The sequence below is a fragment of the Sceloporus occidentalis genome, unplaced genomic scaffold (assembly GCF_023333645.1).
Source record: "Sceloporus occidentalis isolate IW3139 unplaced genomic scaffold, rSceOcc1.0.p SCAF_489, whole genome shotgun sequence".
Lineage (NCBI taxonomy): Eukaryota > Metazoa > Chordata > Lepidosauria > Squamata > Phrynosomatidae > Sceloporus > Sceloporus occidentalis.
Window position 1 is genome coordinate 53,219 of NW_028317469.1, and position 15,133 is coordinate 68,351.

General features: G+C 45.8%; 3 protein-coding genes across 3 annotated transcripts; 2 read left to right on the plus strand and 1 right to left on the minus strand.

Moving 5' to 3' along the window:
* Positions 1 to 2,219: 2,219 nt before the first annotated feature.
* LOC149271586 (heat shock 70 kDa protein-like) lies at positions 2,220 to 4,151 on the minus strand. The gene has a single exon (XM_089507303.1). It carries the CDS (start codon positions 4,149 to 4,151, stop codon positions 2,220 to 2,222), a length of 1,932 nt encoding a protein of 643 aa, XP_089363429.1.
* A 3,534-nt stretch (positions 4,152 to 7,685) lies between these two features.
* LOC149271587 (heat shock 70 kDa protein) lies at positions 7,686 to 9,617 on the plus strand. Its single transcript, XM_089507302.1, has one exon. It carries the CDS (start codon positions 7,686 to 7,688, stop codon positions 9,615 to 9,617), a length of 1,932 nt encoding a protein of 643 aa, XP_089363428.1.
* Positions 9,618 to 12,621: 3,004 nt separating this feature from the next.
* On the plus strand, positions 12,622 to 14,167 carry LOC149271588 (U6 snRNA-associated Sm-like protein LSm2; the record flags this gene model as incomplete). The annotated part of the gene is made up of 4 exons (XM_089507293.1): positions 12,622 to 12,704; positions 13,129 to 13,159; positions 13,754 to 13,813; positions 14,042 to 14,167. Coding segments are annotated over 4 exons (300 nt in total), but the record flags the coding sequence as incomplete, so codon positions are not given.
* Positions 14,168 to 15,133: the final 966 nt, after the last annotated feature.

A 15,133-nucleotide genomic window follows, 5' to 3' on the forward strand; every position in this document is an offset into this window, starting at 1 on the left:
TTTCTAACGAGATCCCAATAACACAAAACAAACACAATAGTGGTCCTTATCACAGACGCACAACAATAAGACACATTCGACAGATACACAACTATGTCCTTACAACAAGAAGAAGCACAAACCACAACACAACAAGCACGGCAACACAGCTACGCAACCACAGTATGATTATAGGGCAATGGCACAGCGATACACTAACAACAGATGGCAATTACACAAAGACACAACATGCTAATTCCACAAGATTAAATTAGCAGACCGGCCAAACACACCCCACCCACGTAGACATTAACGTGTACTATAATTGTGTTACCAAGCACAATAATGCCAGCGAACACACGACAACCCAAAATAACACAACACACCAACAACTCGCTATCGCAACAGTGTAACAACAACACAGCTGCGATTTCAGCCAAAACGTGTGAATTTCATGCACGGTGTCATACAATTGTCCCCGGAAAACACACAAACCGTCAGGGTGTATACACACACTCACACAACGTCACATAGAAATACACCAAATTACTGCACGGAACGACAAGCAAACAGGTACACGCCACAACACGCTAATGCAATAACATACGTGATTGATCCATGAACGGTGGAACCGACATGCATTGTGTCCTTGCAAAGTTACTTGTGTACATGCAACATGAAATATACACACAAAGTTATACACACACGCACAACGTAAACACACAACTACATGTAATTTATATATACCCTTCCTTCAATTTTTCTGCTATATTTTTTCTGCTGGTCAATATTTCTCCACTTCTAGCTGTCGCTTAGACTTACGCTATATATATAAGGCGTGTAGAGCTACATCTCAACTAGAAGGACATCTTAACATCTTTCCTCTGCCTTCCTTTCCTCGTCTGCCTCGCTCTCGCTGCCTTTGCCGGTCTCGCTGAGGTGTGTTTGTGTGTTACAGATACTGCGCATTGCCAATTTCTTTATGAATGGAGCATTGCGTGGGTGGGGGCGGAATGTCTTGTATGAGCTAAATTGTCTCATCTGGCAGAGACCAATGGGAGAAGGGGAGAGGGCAATCGAGACAGGAGACAGGGGCAAATATAAACACAGCGACAGATGTTTCTGAACGAAGCAAGAGGTTGGGGGGCTGTGGATATACAGAGGTAAGTTAGGTGCTGATTGGTAATAAATGATAGGAGGGAAAGGCAGAAAGAAGTGAAGAACGGAAATTTTTTTTTTGGAAAGTGTATTTTTATGAAACGATTACTGTAACAAAATAGAAAAAAATCGTATTTTTAGAGAAGGTTGGGTCCTCGGCTATGTGAGGACAGGTATGACATCATTTATGAAGCTGTTTTTTTTTTAAGTTTAAAATGTATTTTTTTCCCATTTTCCTCTGTGTCATGGTGACATCACCCAAAGGGTCCTTTCTTTTTTATTTTATTATACCTAAAAAATGATGATCAGTTCTGTTTATTATTACATTATTTACATTTTTACCCCCTGCTTCTCTCTGATCTCCCTACCTACAGATGGCACCGTGATCAGGAAACAAGGCTCTGTATCCCAGCTTTCCTGATCATACGACGAGTGATCGGCTACTGCAGGATGAGTGCGGATCTCTCTGTTATTACTTTTTATTTATACAGAGCCGACAATTTCCGCTGTAAATATGATGGTGCTTTAACCCCTTGGTTGCTCTACTAGTATGCTTCCTGCCAGATACACAGCTCTCCCGTTGAAATCAATGACAGCAACCAATGGCAGCATTCAGCCGCCATATCAGGAGATAAGGAGAAGAGATTTCAGGATGCAGAAAAGAATTGTATAAAATAAATGAATTGAGCGGTAGGTGGGTTAGTGATTGGCTTTAGATGTTGGCTGTTTAGATTTGTTTTGTCTGAGACCCCCAAATAAAAGCACATTTTGAAGAATGGAAAAGGTAAGAAAAAAAAACACCCAAAAGGTACTATAACTGTTCCTTTTTATTTAAATAAAAATATAAAATATCTGTGCAAAAAATATATGAAATTCTAACATTAGACAGAACACAGTACATATGTAAGACAATTGCACACGTCCCGTAATTTAACAAATGTAAGCAAAATAAATATATCATACAGAGCAGGGGCCAGTAATAATACAACGAGTCACAGTTTAGCCTGAGCAATAGGTCAAAAAGCGTAGAACTTTTCTTATCCACATTTGTGCTGAGAACCTTTACAAACAAGGTTCAGTTCTTAATCCACCTCTTCAATGGTGGGGCCGGAGCTGCTGCCCTGCCGGGCCTGAGCTCCGCAGCTGGAGCCTGGCATACCGCCTGGCATGCCTCCTTGGTACAGTTTAGTTACGATGGGCTGACACACCTTCTCCAGCTCCTTCTGCTGATGGACGTACTCCTCCTTCTCTGCAAGCTGGTTGCTTTCCAGCCAGGAGATGGTCTGCTTACACTTCTCAGAGATGGTTCTCTTGTCTTCTTCACTGATTTTTGCCTTCAGGTTTTCATCCTCTACCATGCTCTTAATGCTGAATGCATAGGACTCCAGGGCATTCTTGGCAGCGACCTTCTCTCTTTGGGCATCATCATCAGCCTTGTACTTCTCAGCGTCCTGAACCATCTTCTCAATCTCTTCTTTGCTCAGGCGGCCTTTGTCATTTGTTATTGTGATCTTGTTCTGTTTTCCGGAGCTCTTGTCTACAGCTGAGACGTTGAGAATACCGTTGGCATCAATGTCAAAGGTGACCTCAATCTGGGGCACTCCCCGAGGAGCAGGGGGGATGCCACTTAGCTCAAATTTGCCCAAGAGGTTATTGTCTTTGGTCATGGCCCTCTCACCCTCATACACTTGAATGAGGACACCGGGCTGGTTGTCAGAGTAGGTGGTGAAGACCTGTGTTTGTTTGGTAGGGATGGTTGTGTTGCGTTTGATGAGGACTGTCATGACTCCTCCGGCTGTCTCCAAGCCCAGGGAGAGAGGAGCCACATCAAGCAGGAGCAGATCCTGCACATTTTCAGATTTGTCTCCCATCAGGATGGCAGCTTGAACAGCAGCTCCATAAGCCACGGCCTCGTCAGGGTTGATGCTCTTGTTCAGTTCTCTTCCATTGAAGAAGTCCTGCAGCAGCTTCTGCACCTTGGGGATACGGGTGGAGCCTCCGACCAGCACAATTTCATGGATCTGTGACTTGTCCAGCTTGGCATCTCTCAGGGCTTTTTCTACGGGTTCCAGGGTGCCTCTGAAGAGGTCAGAGCACAGCTCCTCAAAGCGGGCCCTGGTGATGACTGTGTAAAAGTCAATGCCCTCAAACAGGGAATCAATTTCAATGCTTGCCTGGGTGCTGGAGGAAAGGGTACGTTTGGCTCTCTCGCAGGCTGTCCTCAACCTTCTCAGTGCTCTTTTGTTCTGGCTGATGTCCTTTTTGTGCTTACGCTTAAACTCCTCTACAAAGTGGTTCACCATACGATTATCAAAGTCCTCTCCACCCAGGTGAGTGTCACCAGCTGTGGCTTTCACCTCAAATATGCCATCATCGATGGTGAGGATGGAAACATCAAAGGTGCCGCCTCCCAGATCGAAGATGAGGATGTTGCACTCTCCACGAGATCCCTTGTCCAGGCCGTAAGCGATGGCGGCTGCTGTGGGCTCGTTGATGATTCTCAGTACGTTCAGTCCTGCGATAACACCGGCGTCTTTGGTGGCCTGGCGCTGAGAGTCGTTAAAGTAAGCTGGCACGGTGATGACAGCATTGGTGACTGTGTATCCCAGGTACGCCTCTGCCGTCTCCTTCATCTTCAGCAGCACCATGGAGGAGATCTCCTCAGGGGAGAAGGTTTTCTCTTCACCTTTATACTCCACTTTCACCTTTGGCTTCCCCCCATCGCTCACCACCTGGAAGGGCCAGTGCTTCATGTCTGACTGCACCACAGAATCGTTGAATTTCCTGCCGATCAGCCTCTTGGCATCGAAGACTGTGTTCTGTGGGTTCAGCGCCACCTGGTTCTTGGCAGCATCTCCGATCAGTCTCTCGGTGTCGGTGAAGGCCACGTAGCTGGGGGTGGTGCGGTTTCCCTGGTCGTTGGCGATGATTTCCACCTTGCCGTGCTGGAAAACACCCACACAGGAGTATGTGGTGCCCAGGTCAATGCCGATAGCAGTGCCTTTAGGTGCCATGCTGTTGTATGGAGTGCAGGCTCTGGAGCTCTTCTGGGTGAGTCAGGCAGCTGTCTGTAGTAACTCTGCTCTGTATAGCTGGGTTTCTTCTCGCGGTACCGGCTACTTCGCTCAGTAATACCGAGTATCTATAACCAACTATCCTGTTATCAGGTACTTGCCTCAGCTAGCGAGCGCAGCCTGTATTTATACTACGAAGCGATCACATCCTCGTGTGCCTTTCAGCCAATCACAGTGCGCTCCTCTTCCGTCACCTTAGAAACATTCCTGAAAGTTCCCGAGCGCTCCGAACTCTTAGCCAATGAGCTTTTAATTTCCACGACATCACTGGGAGAACATTCGCGATGATACCAGCAGGTCCGCGGTCCTGTCCAATCACTGAAACAGCGGTACGCGACGTCACTTTCTGAGAGAAGCCGCTGGAACTATCTAGTGGGAGGTTTGGTGAGACAGGAAGCTCGCAGCCAATCATCTCTAAAGTAGACAGTAGGGGGCGTGCCCAGCTGTCAGTTCAATAGACGGTGCTGGACGTTTCTAGTAGTAAAGTTCGTCAGCGTCGCAGAAAGGGTTAATATTATTCGGTAATATCGTGATAAATTTAGATACATTAGAGATTTACTGCGACCCTAGCTGTGTACGGCGCCCAGCAGCCATTCACAGACATTTTACACGAAAAATTTTTGTTTAATTGACATTATTTTTAAAATGAGATATCCTGTTAACGTTTATTGGCCTGCGAATAACTTTAGTAAATCTTCTTGACATGGTGCAGTATATCTGCCTCTGGGGCATTATCTTCTGTTGTATTAGGTTTCCGTTATACCCTATTGGGGAAGGGAGGGGGAGTAGTGTATGTGAGTGTGTATACTGTAGTGAAGTGTGCTTGTGTGTGTGTGTGTGTGTGTATGTAGTGCTGGAGTCAGTGTGTTTACTGTATTCAGTGTGTATGTATACATAGTGTTAGAATGTTTATTTTATACATATATAGTGTTAGCCAGTGTGTGTGCGTGTATAGGAGTGTAGTGTTAGTGTGTATGGTGTTGTGTGTGTCGTAGTATGACATATTACTCTCTACGCTCATGTACACACACGCTAACACCATACACTAACAGTCGCCATGGCAACTATAAATCGCTTCCTGGCGCCCGGGAAGCTGTTCTCCCTGCCTAGCTACTGGAAATGCTATAACACGCGTTATGTGACCCCTTGTCATGAAGGGGTTTAGTGTGGTACTGTACAGCACTGAAGAAAGATGTGTTTTATGTGGTATTGCCCCAAAAGCATCCTTTAACGGAGGAAATAAAAGGAATATTAAGGATAAAAAGGAAATGCTGGTGGGGGGTGATGGTGCCGTGTTAAGAGTGGCTCTCACCCACACCTTATACACGTCGGGGAAAGAACTCATCCAGCGGCTCCTTTAGGGGAATGTATTTGCTGCTCATGGCGCAGATTTCATGTGGCGTGATGATGGAGCGCGTCACACCTCGCCATTCTCCAGTAGCAGACCACAAGGGAGCTCACCCATGGATCAGTGTCTTGTTTTAGTCACAACAGACCCACAACATAGCCAGTGGCCCTTCTGAGATTGAGGGCACGCGTAGGATCCACCACCCCAGAGGGGTAACCCTGTTAAATACAGAAGCCCCTCTGAGATCCCGGTCACTGACCATCTTCAGATTTAAAGATGATTGTTCAAGACAATTGGGATGAATTTCAGATAATGAAGACCCCTCTTGGACGGGCCCTCGGAGGTCGATGTGCTCCAGTGACTTCGACCTCCAAGAGCTCTTTCCATGATTTCCACACCTAGGGACTGTCAGGATTTCTTCCAGAGTCACACAGGCTAGAGCTGAATGATTTAATGATTTCTGATAAACCAGTGAGAAACACAGCAACCCCTGCTTGAATAGAGGTGACTTCATTCATTTACCCGTTAGTGGAACCATTTAATTGCCACCATTAGTGAGCCGCTACAAGAGACTCAACAAGGTCTGTTCAATGGACCTTCACTGAGTTGTAGCTTCAACTTTGACTTCAAAATACATCATGAAGACCCAATGCCAGTGAGCTCCTGCTGCAGGAAGAGCTTCATGATATGTTTCCATGGTGACACACTATAGGTTTTCACTATCATGGCAGCTGGATGTAGCCCACGTTTAACCCTTTATATAGAGTCAGTGTTAGGACTGCAAAGACAAGCAGGGAGGATTAAACATGATCCTGGTTCAAAGTTTCAAAGATGGTCTGAAAACCATAGCGATTAATGATATGGTCCACGTAGAAGGAACATTTTAGTGGTTGCTATGGTGATAACACCACTTTTCAAGCTGTGAGAGCATTACTTTGTTATGGAACAGCCCACAACATGGGATGGGGGGAGGAGAGATAAGAGAGGGGGCACAGAGAGGAATGGGAGAGGGTTCTAAAAGCTTCCTCGCTTAACCCCTTCAGTGCCACCCATGTATTTTTTTTATGTGGCTGGCAAAGCGGGCCCAGGAGGCCAATCAAGTATCTCATACACGGTGGAACTGTATGGTCTCTACCCTGCTGGAACACACACAAAACATGGTATGGAAGTAGGATGTTATAGCGCACAAAGTGCTATATTACTTATACCTAGATTGTAAGCTCACAAGAGCAGAGCCCTCTTCTTCTCTTGTACCAGTTTGTTATTTTTACAGCAAGGGCTTAGTACCCCAATAGGGTATAATGGAAACCTAATACAACAGAAGATAATGAAGATTTACTAAGGTTATTCGCAGGCCAGTAAACGTTCTTTGGCAAGAAAAGAGTTAACAGGATATCTCATTTTAAAATAAAAAATGTCAATTAAAACTATTTGCCTCATGTGAGTTTTTCTTCGTGTAAAATGTCTGTGAATGGCTGCTGGGCGCCGTACACAGCTAGGGTCGCAGTAAATCACTAATGTATCGAAATTTATCACGATATTACCGAATAATATTAACCCTTTCTGCGACGCTGACGAACTTTACTACTAGAAACGTCCAGCACCGTCTATTGAACTGACAGCTGGGCACGCCCCCTACTGTCTAGTTTTGAGATGATTGGCTGCGAGCTTCCTGTATCACCAAACCCCCCACTAGATAGTTCCAGCGGCTTCTCTCAGAAAGTGACGTCGCGTACCGCTCTTTTCAGTGATTGGACAGGACCGCGGACCTGCTGGTATCATCGCGAATGTTCTTCCAGTGATGTCGTGGAAATTAAAAGCTCATTGGCTAAGAGTTCGGAGCGCTCGGGAACTTTCAGGAATGTTTCTAAGGTGACGGAAGAGGAGCGCACTGTGATTGGCTGAGAGGCACACGAGGATGTGATCGCTTCGTAGTATAAATACAGGCTGCGCTCGCTAGCTGTGGCAAATACCTGATAACAGCATAGTTGGTTATAGATACTCGGTATTACTGAGCGAAGTAGCCGGTACCGCGAGAAGAAACCCAGCTATACAGAGCAGAGTTACTACAGACAGCTGCCTGACTCACCCAGAAGAGCTCCAGAGCCTGCACTCCATACATCAGCATGGCACCTAAAGGCACTGCTATCGGCATTGACCTGGGCACCACATACTCCTGTGTGGGTGTTTTCCAGCACGGCAAGGTGGAAATCATCGCCAACGACCAGGGAAACCGCACCACCCCCAGCTACGTGGCCTTCACCGACACCGAGAGACTGATCGGAGATGCTGCCAAGAACCAGGTGGCGCTGAACCCACAGAACACAGTCTTCGATGCCAAGAGGCTGATCGGCAGGAAATTCAACGATTCTGTGGTGCAGTCGGACATGAAGCACTGGCCCTTCCAGGTGGTGAGCGATGGGGGGAAGCCAAAGGTGAAAGTGGAGTATAAAGGTGAAGAGAAAACCTTCTCCCCTGAGGAGATCTCCTCCATGGTGCTGCTGAAGATGAAGGAGACGGCAGAGGCGTACCTGGGATACACAGTCACCAATGCTGTCATCACCGTGCCAGCTTACTTTAACGACTCTCAGCGCCAGGCCACCAAAGACGCCGGTGTTATCGCAGGACTGAACGTACTGAGAATCATCAACGAGCCCACAGCAGCCGCCATCGCTTACGGCCTGGACAAGGGATCTCGTGGAGAGCGCAACATCCTCATCTTCGATCTGGGAGGCGGCACCTTTGATGTTTCCATCCTCACCATCGATGATGGCATATTTGAGGTGAAAGCCACAGCTGGTGACACTCACCTGGGTGGAGAGGACTTTGATAATCGTATGGTGAACCACTTTGTAGAGGAGTTTAAGCGTAAGCACAAAAAGGACATCAGCCAGAACAAAAGAGCACTGAGAAGGTTGAGGACAGCCTGCGAGAGAGCCAAACGTACCCTTTCCTCCAGCACCCAGGCAAGCATTGAAATTGATTCCCTGTTTGAGGGCATTGACTTTTACACAGTCATCACCAGGGCCCGCTTTGAGGAGCTGTGCTCCGACCTCTTCAGAGGCACCCTGGAACCCGTAGAAAAAGCCCTGAGAGATGCCAAGCTGGACAAGTCACAGATCCATGAAATTGTGCTGGTCGGAGGCTCCACCCGTATCCCCAAGGTGCAGAAGCTGCTGCAGGACTTCTTCAATGGAAGAGAACTGAACAAGAGCATCAACCCTGACGAGGCCGTGGCTTATGGAGCTGCTGTTCAAGCTGCCATCCTGATGGGAGACAAATCTGAAAATGTACAGGATCTGCTCCTGCTTGATGTGGCTCCTCTCTCCCTGGGCTTGGAGACAGCCGGAGGAGTCATGACAGTCCTCATCAAACGCAACACAACCATCCCTACCAAACAGACACAGGTCTTCACCACCTACTCTGACAACCAGCCCGGTGTCCTCATTCAAGTGTATGAGGGTGAGAGGGCCATGACCAAAGACAATAACCTCTTGGGCAAATTTGAGCTAAGTGGCATCCCCCCTGCTCCTCGGGGAGTGCCCCAGATTGAGGTCACCTTTGACATTGATGCCAACGGTATTCTCAACGTCTCAGCTGTGGACAAGAGCTCCGGAAAACAGAACAAGATCACAATAACAAATGACAAAGGCCGCCTGAGCAAAGAAGAGATTGAGAAGATGGTTCAGGACGCTGAGAAGTACAAGGCTGATGATGATGCCCAAAGAGAGAAGGTCGCTGCCAAGAATGCCCTGGAGTCCTATGCCTTCAGCATTAAGAGCATGGTAGAGGATGAAAACCTGAAGGGAAAAATCAGTGAAGAAGACAAGAGAACCATCTCTGAGAAGTGTAAGCAGACCATCTCCTGGCTGGAAAGCAACCAGCTTGCAGAGAAGGAGGAGTACGTCCATCAGCAGAAGGAGCTGGAGAAGGTGTGTCAGCCCATCGTAACTAAACTGTACCAGGGAGGCATGCCAGGCGGTATGCCAGGCTCCAGCTGCGGAGCTCAGGCCCGGGAGGGCAGCAGCTCCGGCCCCACCATTGAAGAGGTGGATTAAGAACTGAACCTTAAAAAGGTTAAACCTTGAGACACTTTGAATGCCAGAATATGGACTGACAATTGCTAAATGATTATACAGGTTTTTCTTCTTGAATATTACGGTACAGATACATGTTACAAACGCAGCCTTATGGCCCCTGTAATAGTTTAGGTTTACATTGGTTCCAATTTTAACCATGGTATGTCTTCTCTATGGTTTGCACTCACTGTTATATTTGTCATGTAAACTTTTGCACAAAAATATTATTTTTGTAAATAAAATGGTAAAATGTATCTTTTTTGCATTCTTTCGTTTTTCTCTTCCATTCCTCTATCCATAACTGGCTCCCCCATTACACTTGGCCTCTACCACCTATTGTTAAGGTTATTTAAATAAGTTCAGTATATACAAAAGCCTTCTGTCTTTTATGATAAATATACACATTTTTACTGTATATTATGAAGAGGTGAATGTATAAAATATATAGTGTGTGCTTGGAAGATAGGGGGTAGGATGGATAATATACGTCTGTGTGTGTAATCCTATCTATCTATATATTCACATATGCACACCGTCACGTACACATGAAATACATTATATATATATATATATAATAGTACGGTATATGTGAATCAGTGTATATGTGATATATATATATATATATCACATATACACTGATTCACATATACCGTACTATTATATATATTATTAGTAAGCCTTGGAAACCATATTGATTTCAGATTATATAATATACATATAATCATTGCGTAGATTCAGAGTGTTAACCCCTCTATTACCAGACATTACACCACAGTCACACAAACAGACAAACACAGTCACATACACACACAGTCAAGCACACATACCCGGTGGCTGGCTGCAGCTTACACCGAGTTGGTGTGAAGAAGGGACTCAGCCTATCAGGAGAGGTTCCTGAACTCAGGCAATCAGGAGAGTTGAGAAATATCTCCTGATTGGCTGAGACCCCCTTCACTCAGACTTGCGGGACTGTCCTGGGCACTCAGGGACATGTGGTCACCCTAATGATACCCACGTACTGGAGATACCATCGGGACACGCACACTCTAACGAAGACTTTCACTCACAATGATAACAAGGAGCTGAAACGTGTCAATGAATCACCACCTGCTGGCCAGGAGAAGACGCCACCAGGAGAAGACTACCACCCAAGTGTCCCTCTATAGCAGAGACAGTCCCTCCTTTTGGAGCCAGACTACTTCTTTCCTCACCCAATGCCCCTCTTTTCTATGAGCTCAGAATGTTTTCTGGGCATGAGGGTATCACAGCCATAAAAGTCACAATAATTTGTATAGAAACAATTGTTCTACTGACTGTAACAGTGCTGCGGAATCTGCCGGCGCTTTATAAATAAATATAATGTAATGTAATTGCGTTGTTAAATTAAACTGTGTAAGTAAAATTGATTATTCTTTTTACTAACAGCCATAAAGAATCCTCTGCATCCCACAAAAAGTCTCGATAAAACGGTCCCTGGAGCCACCTCTAACCATGTTAAGGGGATGCTCGTGACATCATGTGCACTTTAACTCATACAGCAGCAGAGTTACCCTTCTTACCCCTCTTTCAAAAGGATGGGGAGATTCAGCAGAATTCTCCCATGGATTTGCCCTTACTACCTTCAGCTCATGCGCGAGTTCCAGGGGAGCTTATGAATCCCCTACCTGCATGCGCGGAAAAGAGTTTGATTTTAAAGGGACTGCACGCCAGCCACCGATTGGCTGCTTCAAGCGGCTGAAAGTAGAGTGGAATCCGGAGCATAGAGGGCGGTCGCTGGAGCTGCTGCTTCTCCTGTAGGTTTTTTATTATTATTATTTAAGCCAACAAATTCATGCTTTAAGATGCATTCTTTATTGATGGGGTTGGATAGGGGCATCAGAGGGTCCCTTTAATAATACCCCAAGCCACAGGGCAGGAAAACTAACCCAACAGCCTCTATAGGGGTTTTAAATGCAACATAAACCAATATAGGTACAGGGAAGATAACGTCATAGGGGCAAATCATTTCTGAAAGACTCTGGCCGATTTCCCTTTTGAACAGCACAGTGTAATTGTTCATTTCAATAAAGTTGTTTTATTTTTTTTAAAAGCTAAATCTCGCGAAGCAGTAATCCCGTTGTTTGAATAGACTTTTGTCTTGACGTCATCATTCAGCGCCCATAAAGAAAACCACGCTGGCGTCGCTGAGCCTTGCTGCTCTCGCGAGGTTTTGTTGCACCGGTTCGAACATAGAACATATCGCTAGTCAAGGGAATTTGTTCAGGGCTCCGTTGCATGGTTCCGGTTGCCTTGGTAACTGCGTCAACGGGCTTACCTTTTCGTGCCAGGGCGAATAGTTGGAGTGTGACGTCCCAGGAGCAATGGTAATGGCGGGAAACCAGTGCTTTTTAACCTGTTTCTGCGGCCCCGGGTCCCTGATGTATGAGCAGTTTAGGGGGCTGTGTCTGAAAGGCCCAGCGGCGTCTGCCCCTGTGGCTAGTGGTCCCCGGACATATTTCCTGCTGGTTATATGCGGGCACCAGAGCCTCGTTTTTATACTTAAAGGGGTTTAAAACCTAATGCTGCGTCTCTTTATTTAGAGAGCCGGTCCCAATAGCCCCCTCTCCCCTCTCTCAGCTGCTAATCTGTGCTTTCTCTGGGGGAGATGACAGACGTTATTATACAACCTTCTGGCGCCCGTCGGTGAGATAGGTGTAATGTATATAATATATACACATGGCAGTGCACAGTATGGAAGTCCTTAAGCACTCTATAGGGTTAATAAACTGCCTTCCCTTCATGTCACTTTAGATTGTGATTAATTGTACGAGGTTCTGTATTGCCTGTGTGGTGGGTAGGTAGCCGCGTCTGCGGGTGTATTAATCGGGGTGAAACACCCCGTTTATGTCTGTAGGCTGTGGTTAATGGGTTAGAATTCTGTCTGCGCCATGTACCAGATTTACGAAGCTCTTCCTGCCTCCTGATGAGATTTTAATTCTTCTTGTGTCTCCTCGCACAGCTGTTCTACTCCTTCTTTAAGTCCCTCGTGGGGAAGGACGTGGTGGTCGAGTTAAAGAATGATTTGAGGTGAGAAGCGAGACTCCACGCTCCTCCAGTATGTTGCTGCATGTAGTATGATGACCAGGCTTTCGCTGCGTGTGGATGGAGCCCGTGGGGTTTCTAATAGCGCGTTCCCTGTCCCGGGTGTCTGAACAGTGTACCCTCGCACCTCAATGTATAGATGCACATAGTATCCAGTATCTGCCACACCCTTGGTTATCTCTGGGTGACAGGCCAGGTTAATGTATAGTAAATGCTACAGGAATTAAAGGTTTTACAGTGAGACTGAAATAACGCATACTAGATTCTGATACAAAAGTATCCGGCCTGTCTGTTGCTTTGTTAGCGTTCTATACTGTGTCGGATCTGGCACACTTTGATTGCTCATGGTCTTCCTGCTGCTTGTTCTCGCTGTGGCTGTGGTTTTACCGTTTTTTTGTCTGTTTTACAGTATCTGTGGGACGCTGCATTCAGTCGATCAGGTAAGATCGGGTCTTTCTCGCATTAAATGGGTAGAAATGTACAGGGGGTGCCTTTTAACACCATGTTGGGGTGAATGACGACGATGAAGAATCTGGCATCTTTAGGACACCACTGTTATGCAATTTCCCAGTCTTGTCCTTTCAAATAATTTGGGCAAGCAGGGGACCATAGTGTCACTTGAGTAGACTTTACGACTGGTCGTAGACTTAAGCCGTAGGGTACAGCTATGTAGCCCCTAATTGAACATGGGCCTTTCTTTAGAAACACCTGTTACAATTCTGCCCTCTGCTGGACAGTCATAGAACTAACTGCTGATCATTAGAGGACAAGTGGAAGCACGAGATACCTCAAGCTTCTAGGACAAAACAAAACTGAACATCAAAAAACAGCTAGTGTTTAAACTAGAGATCTTATTTCCTTTTTTTAGGTATATTACACACTCATAGGGTGACGACTCCAGAATTTCCATGTCGCTTCACCCTTGCCTTCTATGGCCCTGTCTTTCCATATGTGTCAAACTGATGCTCGATGCTCCATATGTGCTATACTATGTAAGAAATGTAAGAAAGTAACATGTATTTACCTTTTTTCAGTATTTGAATATCAAGCTGACAGATATCAGCGTGACAGATCCAGAGAAATACCCCCATATGGTAAGTCTGCTTTGCTGACTTGAGTCTCCCTTCCCTGCCTTACTCAAATGTGTAATGGAACTATCCTTCCATCTCCTACTCAGAACAATAATCTTTCTTGGTATGACCCAGCAGACTGCTGCACAGTCTTACTGTCCTTAAGCCACCCCCGACCTCTGTGTGAGATATATATATATATATATATATATCATAATCACACACATGTTTTCTGTTCTATGCCCTCTGCAGCTGTCTGTAAAGAACTGCTTTATCCGGGGCTCTGTGGTCCGCTACGTCCAGCTTCCGGCAGATGAGGTAGATACTCAGCTACTCCAGGATGCCGCGCGGAAAGAAGCCGTACAGCAGAAGCAGTGATCCAGCCACTCTGGACAGCTCAGGGAAAGTCAGCCATGCGCGGTTTTCCTGCCTCCCTTTATCCCTTCTGAGCTTTGGACGGAGAGGTTAAGCCGCTCGCCGGCCTAACCAGTTTCCAGATCATCACCGTGTTTTCCTGAATGATGCAGTGTGCTGTTGTCATAGCAACTAGGTTATTGGAGAGATGCATTGTGGGCTATGAGTGGGGATCTTTTTGTTTTTGGAAACAATTTCTATTTATATATATTTTTTCATGTTTCTCTCCCATGTAAGCAGCTCACCGGCTGTCACACTTACAATATGTCAGAATTGTTGTATTATGCAAACTTTGTTTATACGGGGTGATATCTTGTCTCCTTAACCCCTTTCTCCTATTAATTTTGGTAATAAAAACCTCGGGATCCAGTGATGGCCCACTCAAGCACAATGGCTTATCTTTTATGGCTGCTTTTCTCATGGTTCCTATTCCAGAATAATTCTAAATTGTCAGCTTCTTTCTATGTTCTGTATGTATTCTGAACGCCTATATTTGTTGCTTGCTACACGGTGGCAAACATTCCCGTGTTGAGGTCTTATACTTGCAGACGTTGGCTACTTCCAGTTCCAGCCTCTTGTTGAAGAATGTGAGATTTATCTATAAACCCTGGTGTAAAGGCTTTATCAATCTCTAGCCGTTATAACCTCTCCTGGGCATTTTTAAGGGTGCGAGAAGACTGGCAAATCAACTAAACCCATAGCATGATTGTCAAGACGTTTTAATGGGATTAACTCAATGGTATTTGTTATGCAGATGTACAGGAGATTGGATAACTATTAATTCATTGTTTGATCTTCATTGGGATACAGGTTTGGCTGTCTGTGGAGAGAAAGGCAAGGGTTAACCGTCACCTGCATACTGGAGCTGATGGGTATCTCATTGATAGGTTACTTTGTCTCAAAGTGTCTCTGGTTATTATTTCTATTTGG

Bases quoted from the DNA above. Each gene is read 5' to 3' on its own strand.
- LOC149271587 (XM_089507302.1), top strand. From the start codon at position 7,686: ATGGCACCTAAAGGCACTGCTATCGGCATTGACCTGGGCACCACATAC.
- LOC149271586 (XM_089507303.1), bottom strand. From the start codon at position 4,151: ATGGCACCTAAAGGCACTGCTATCGGCATTGACCTGGGCACCACATAC.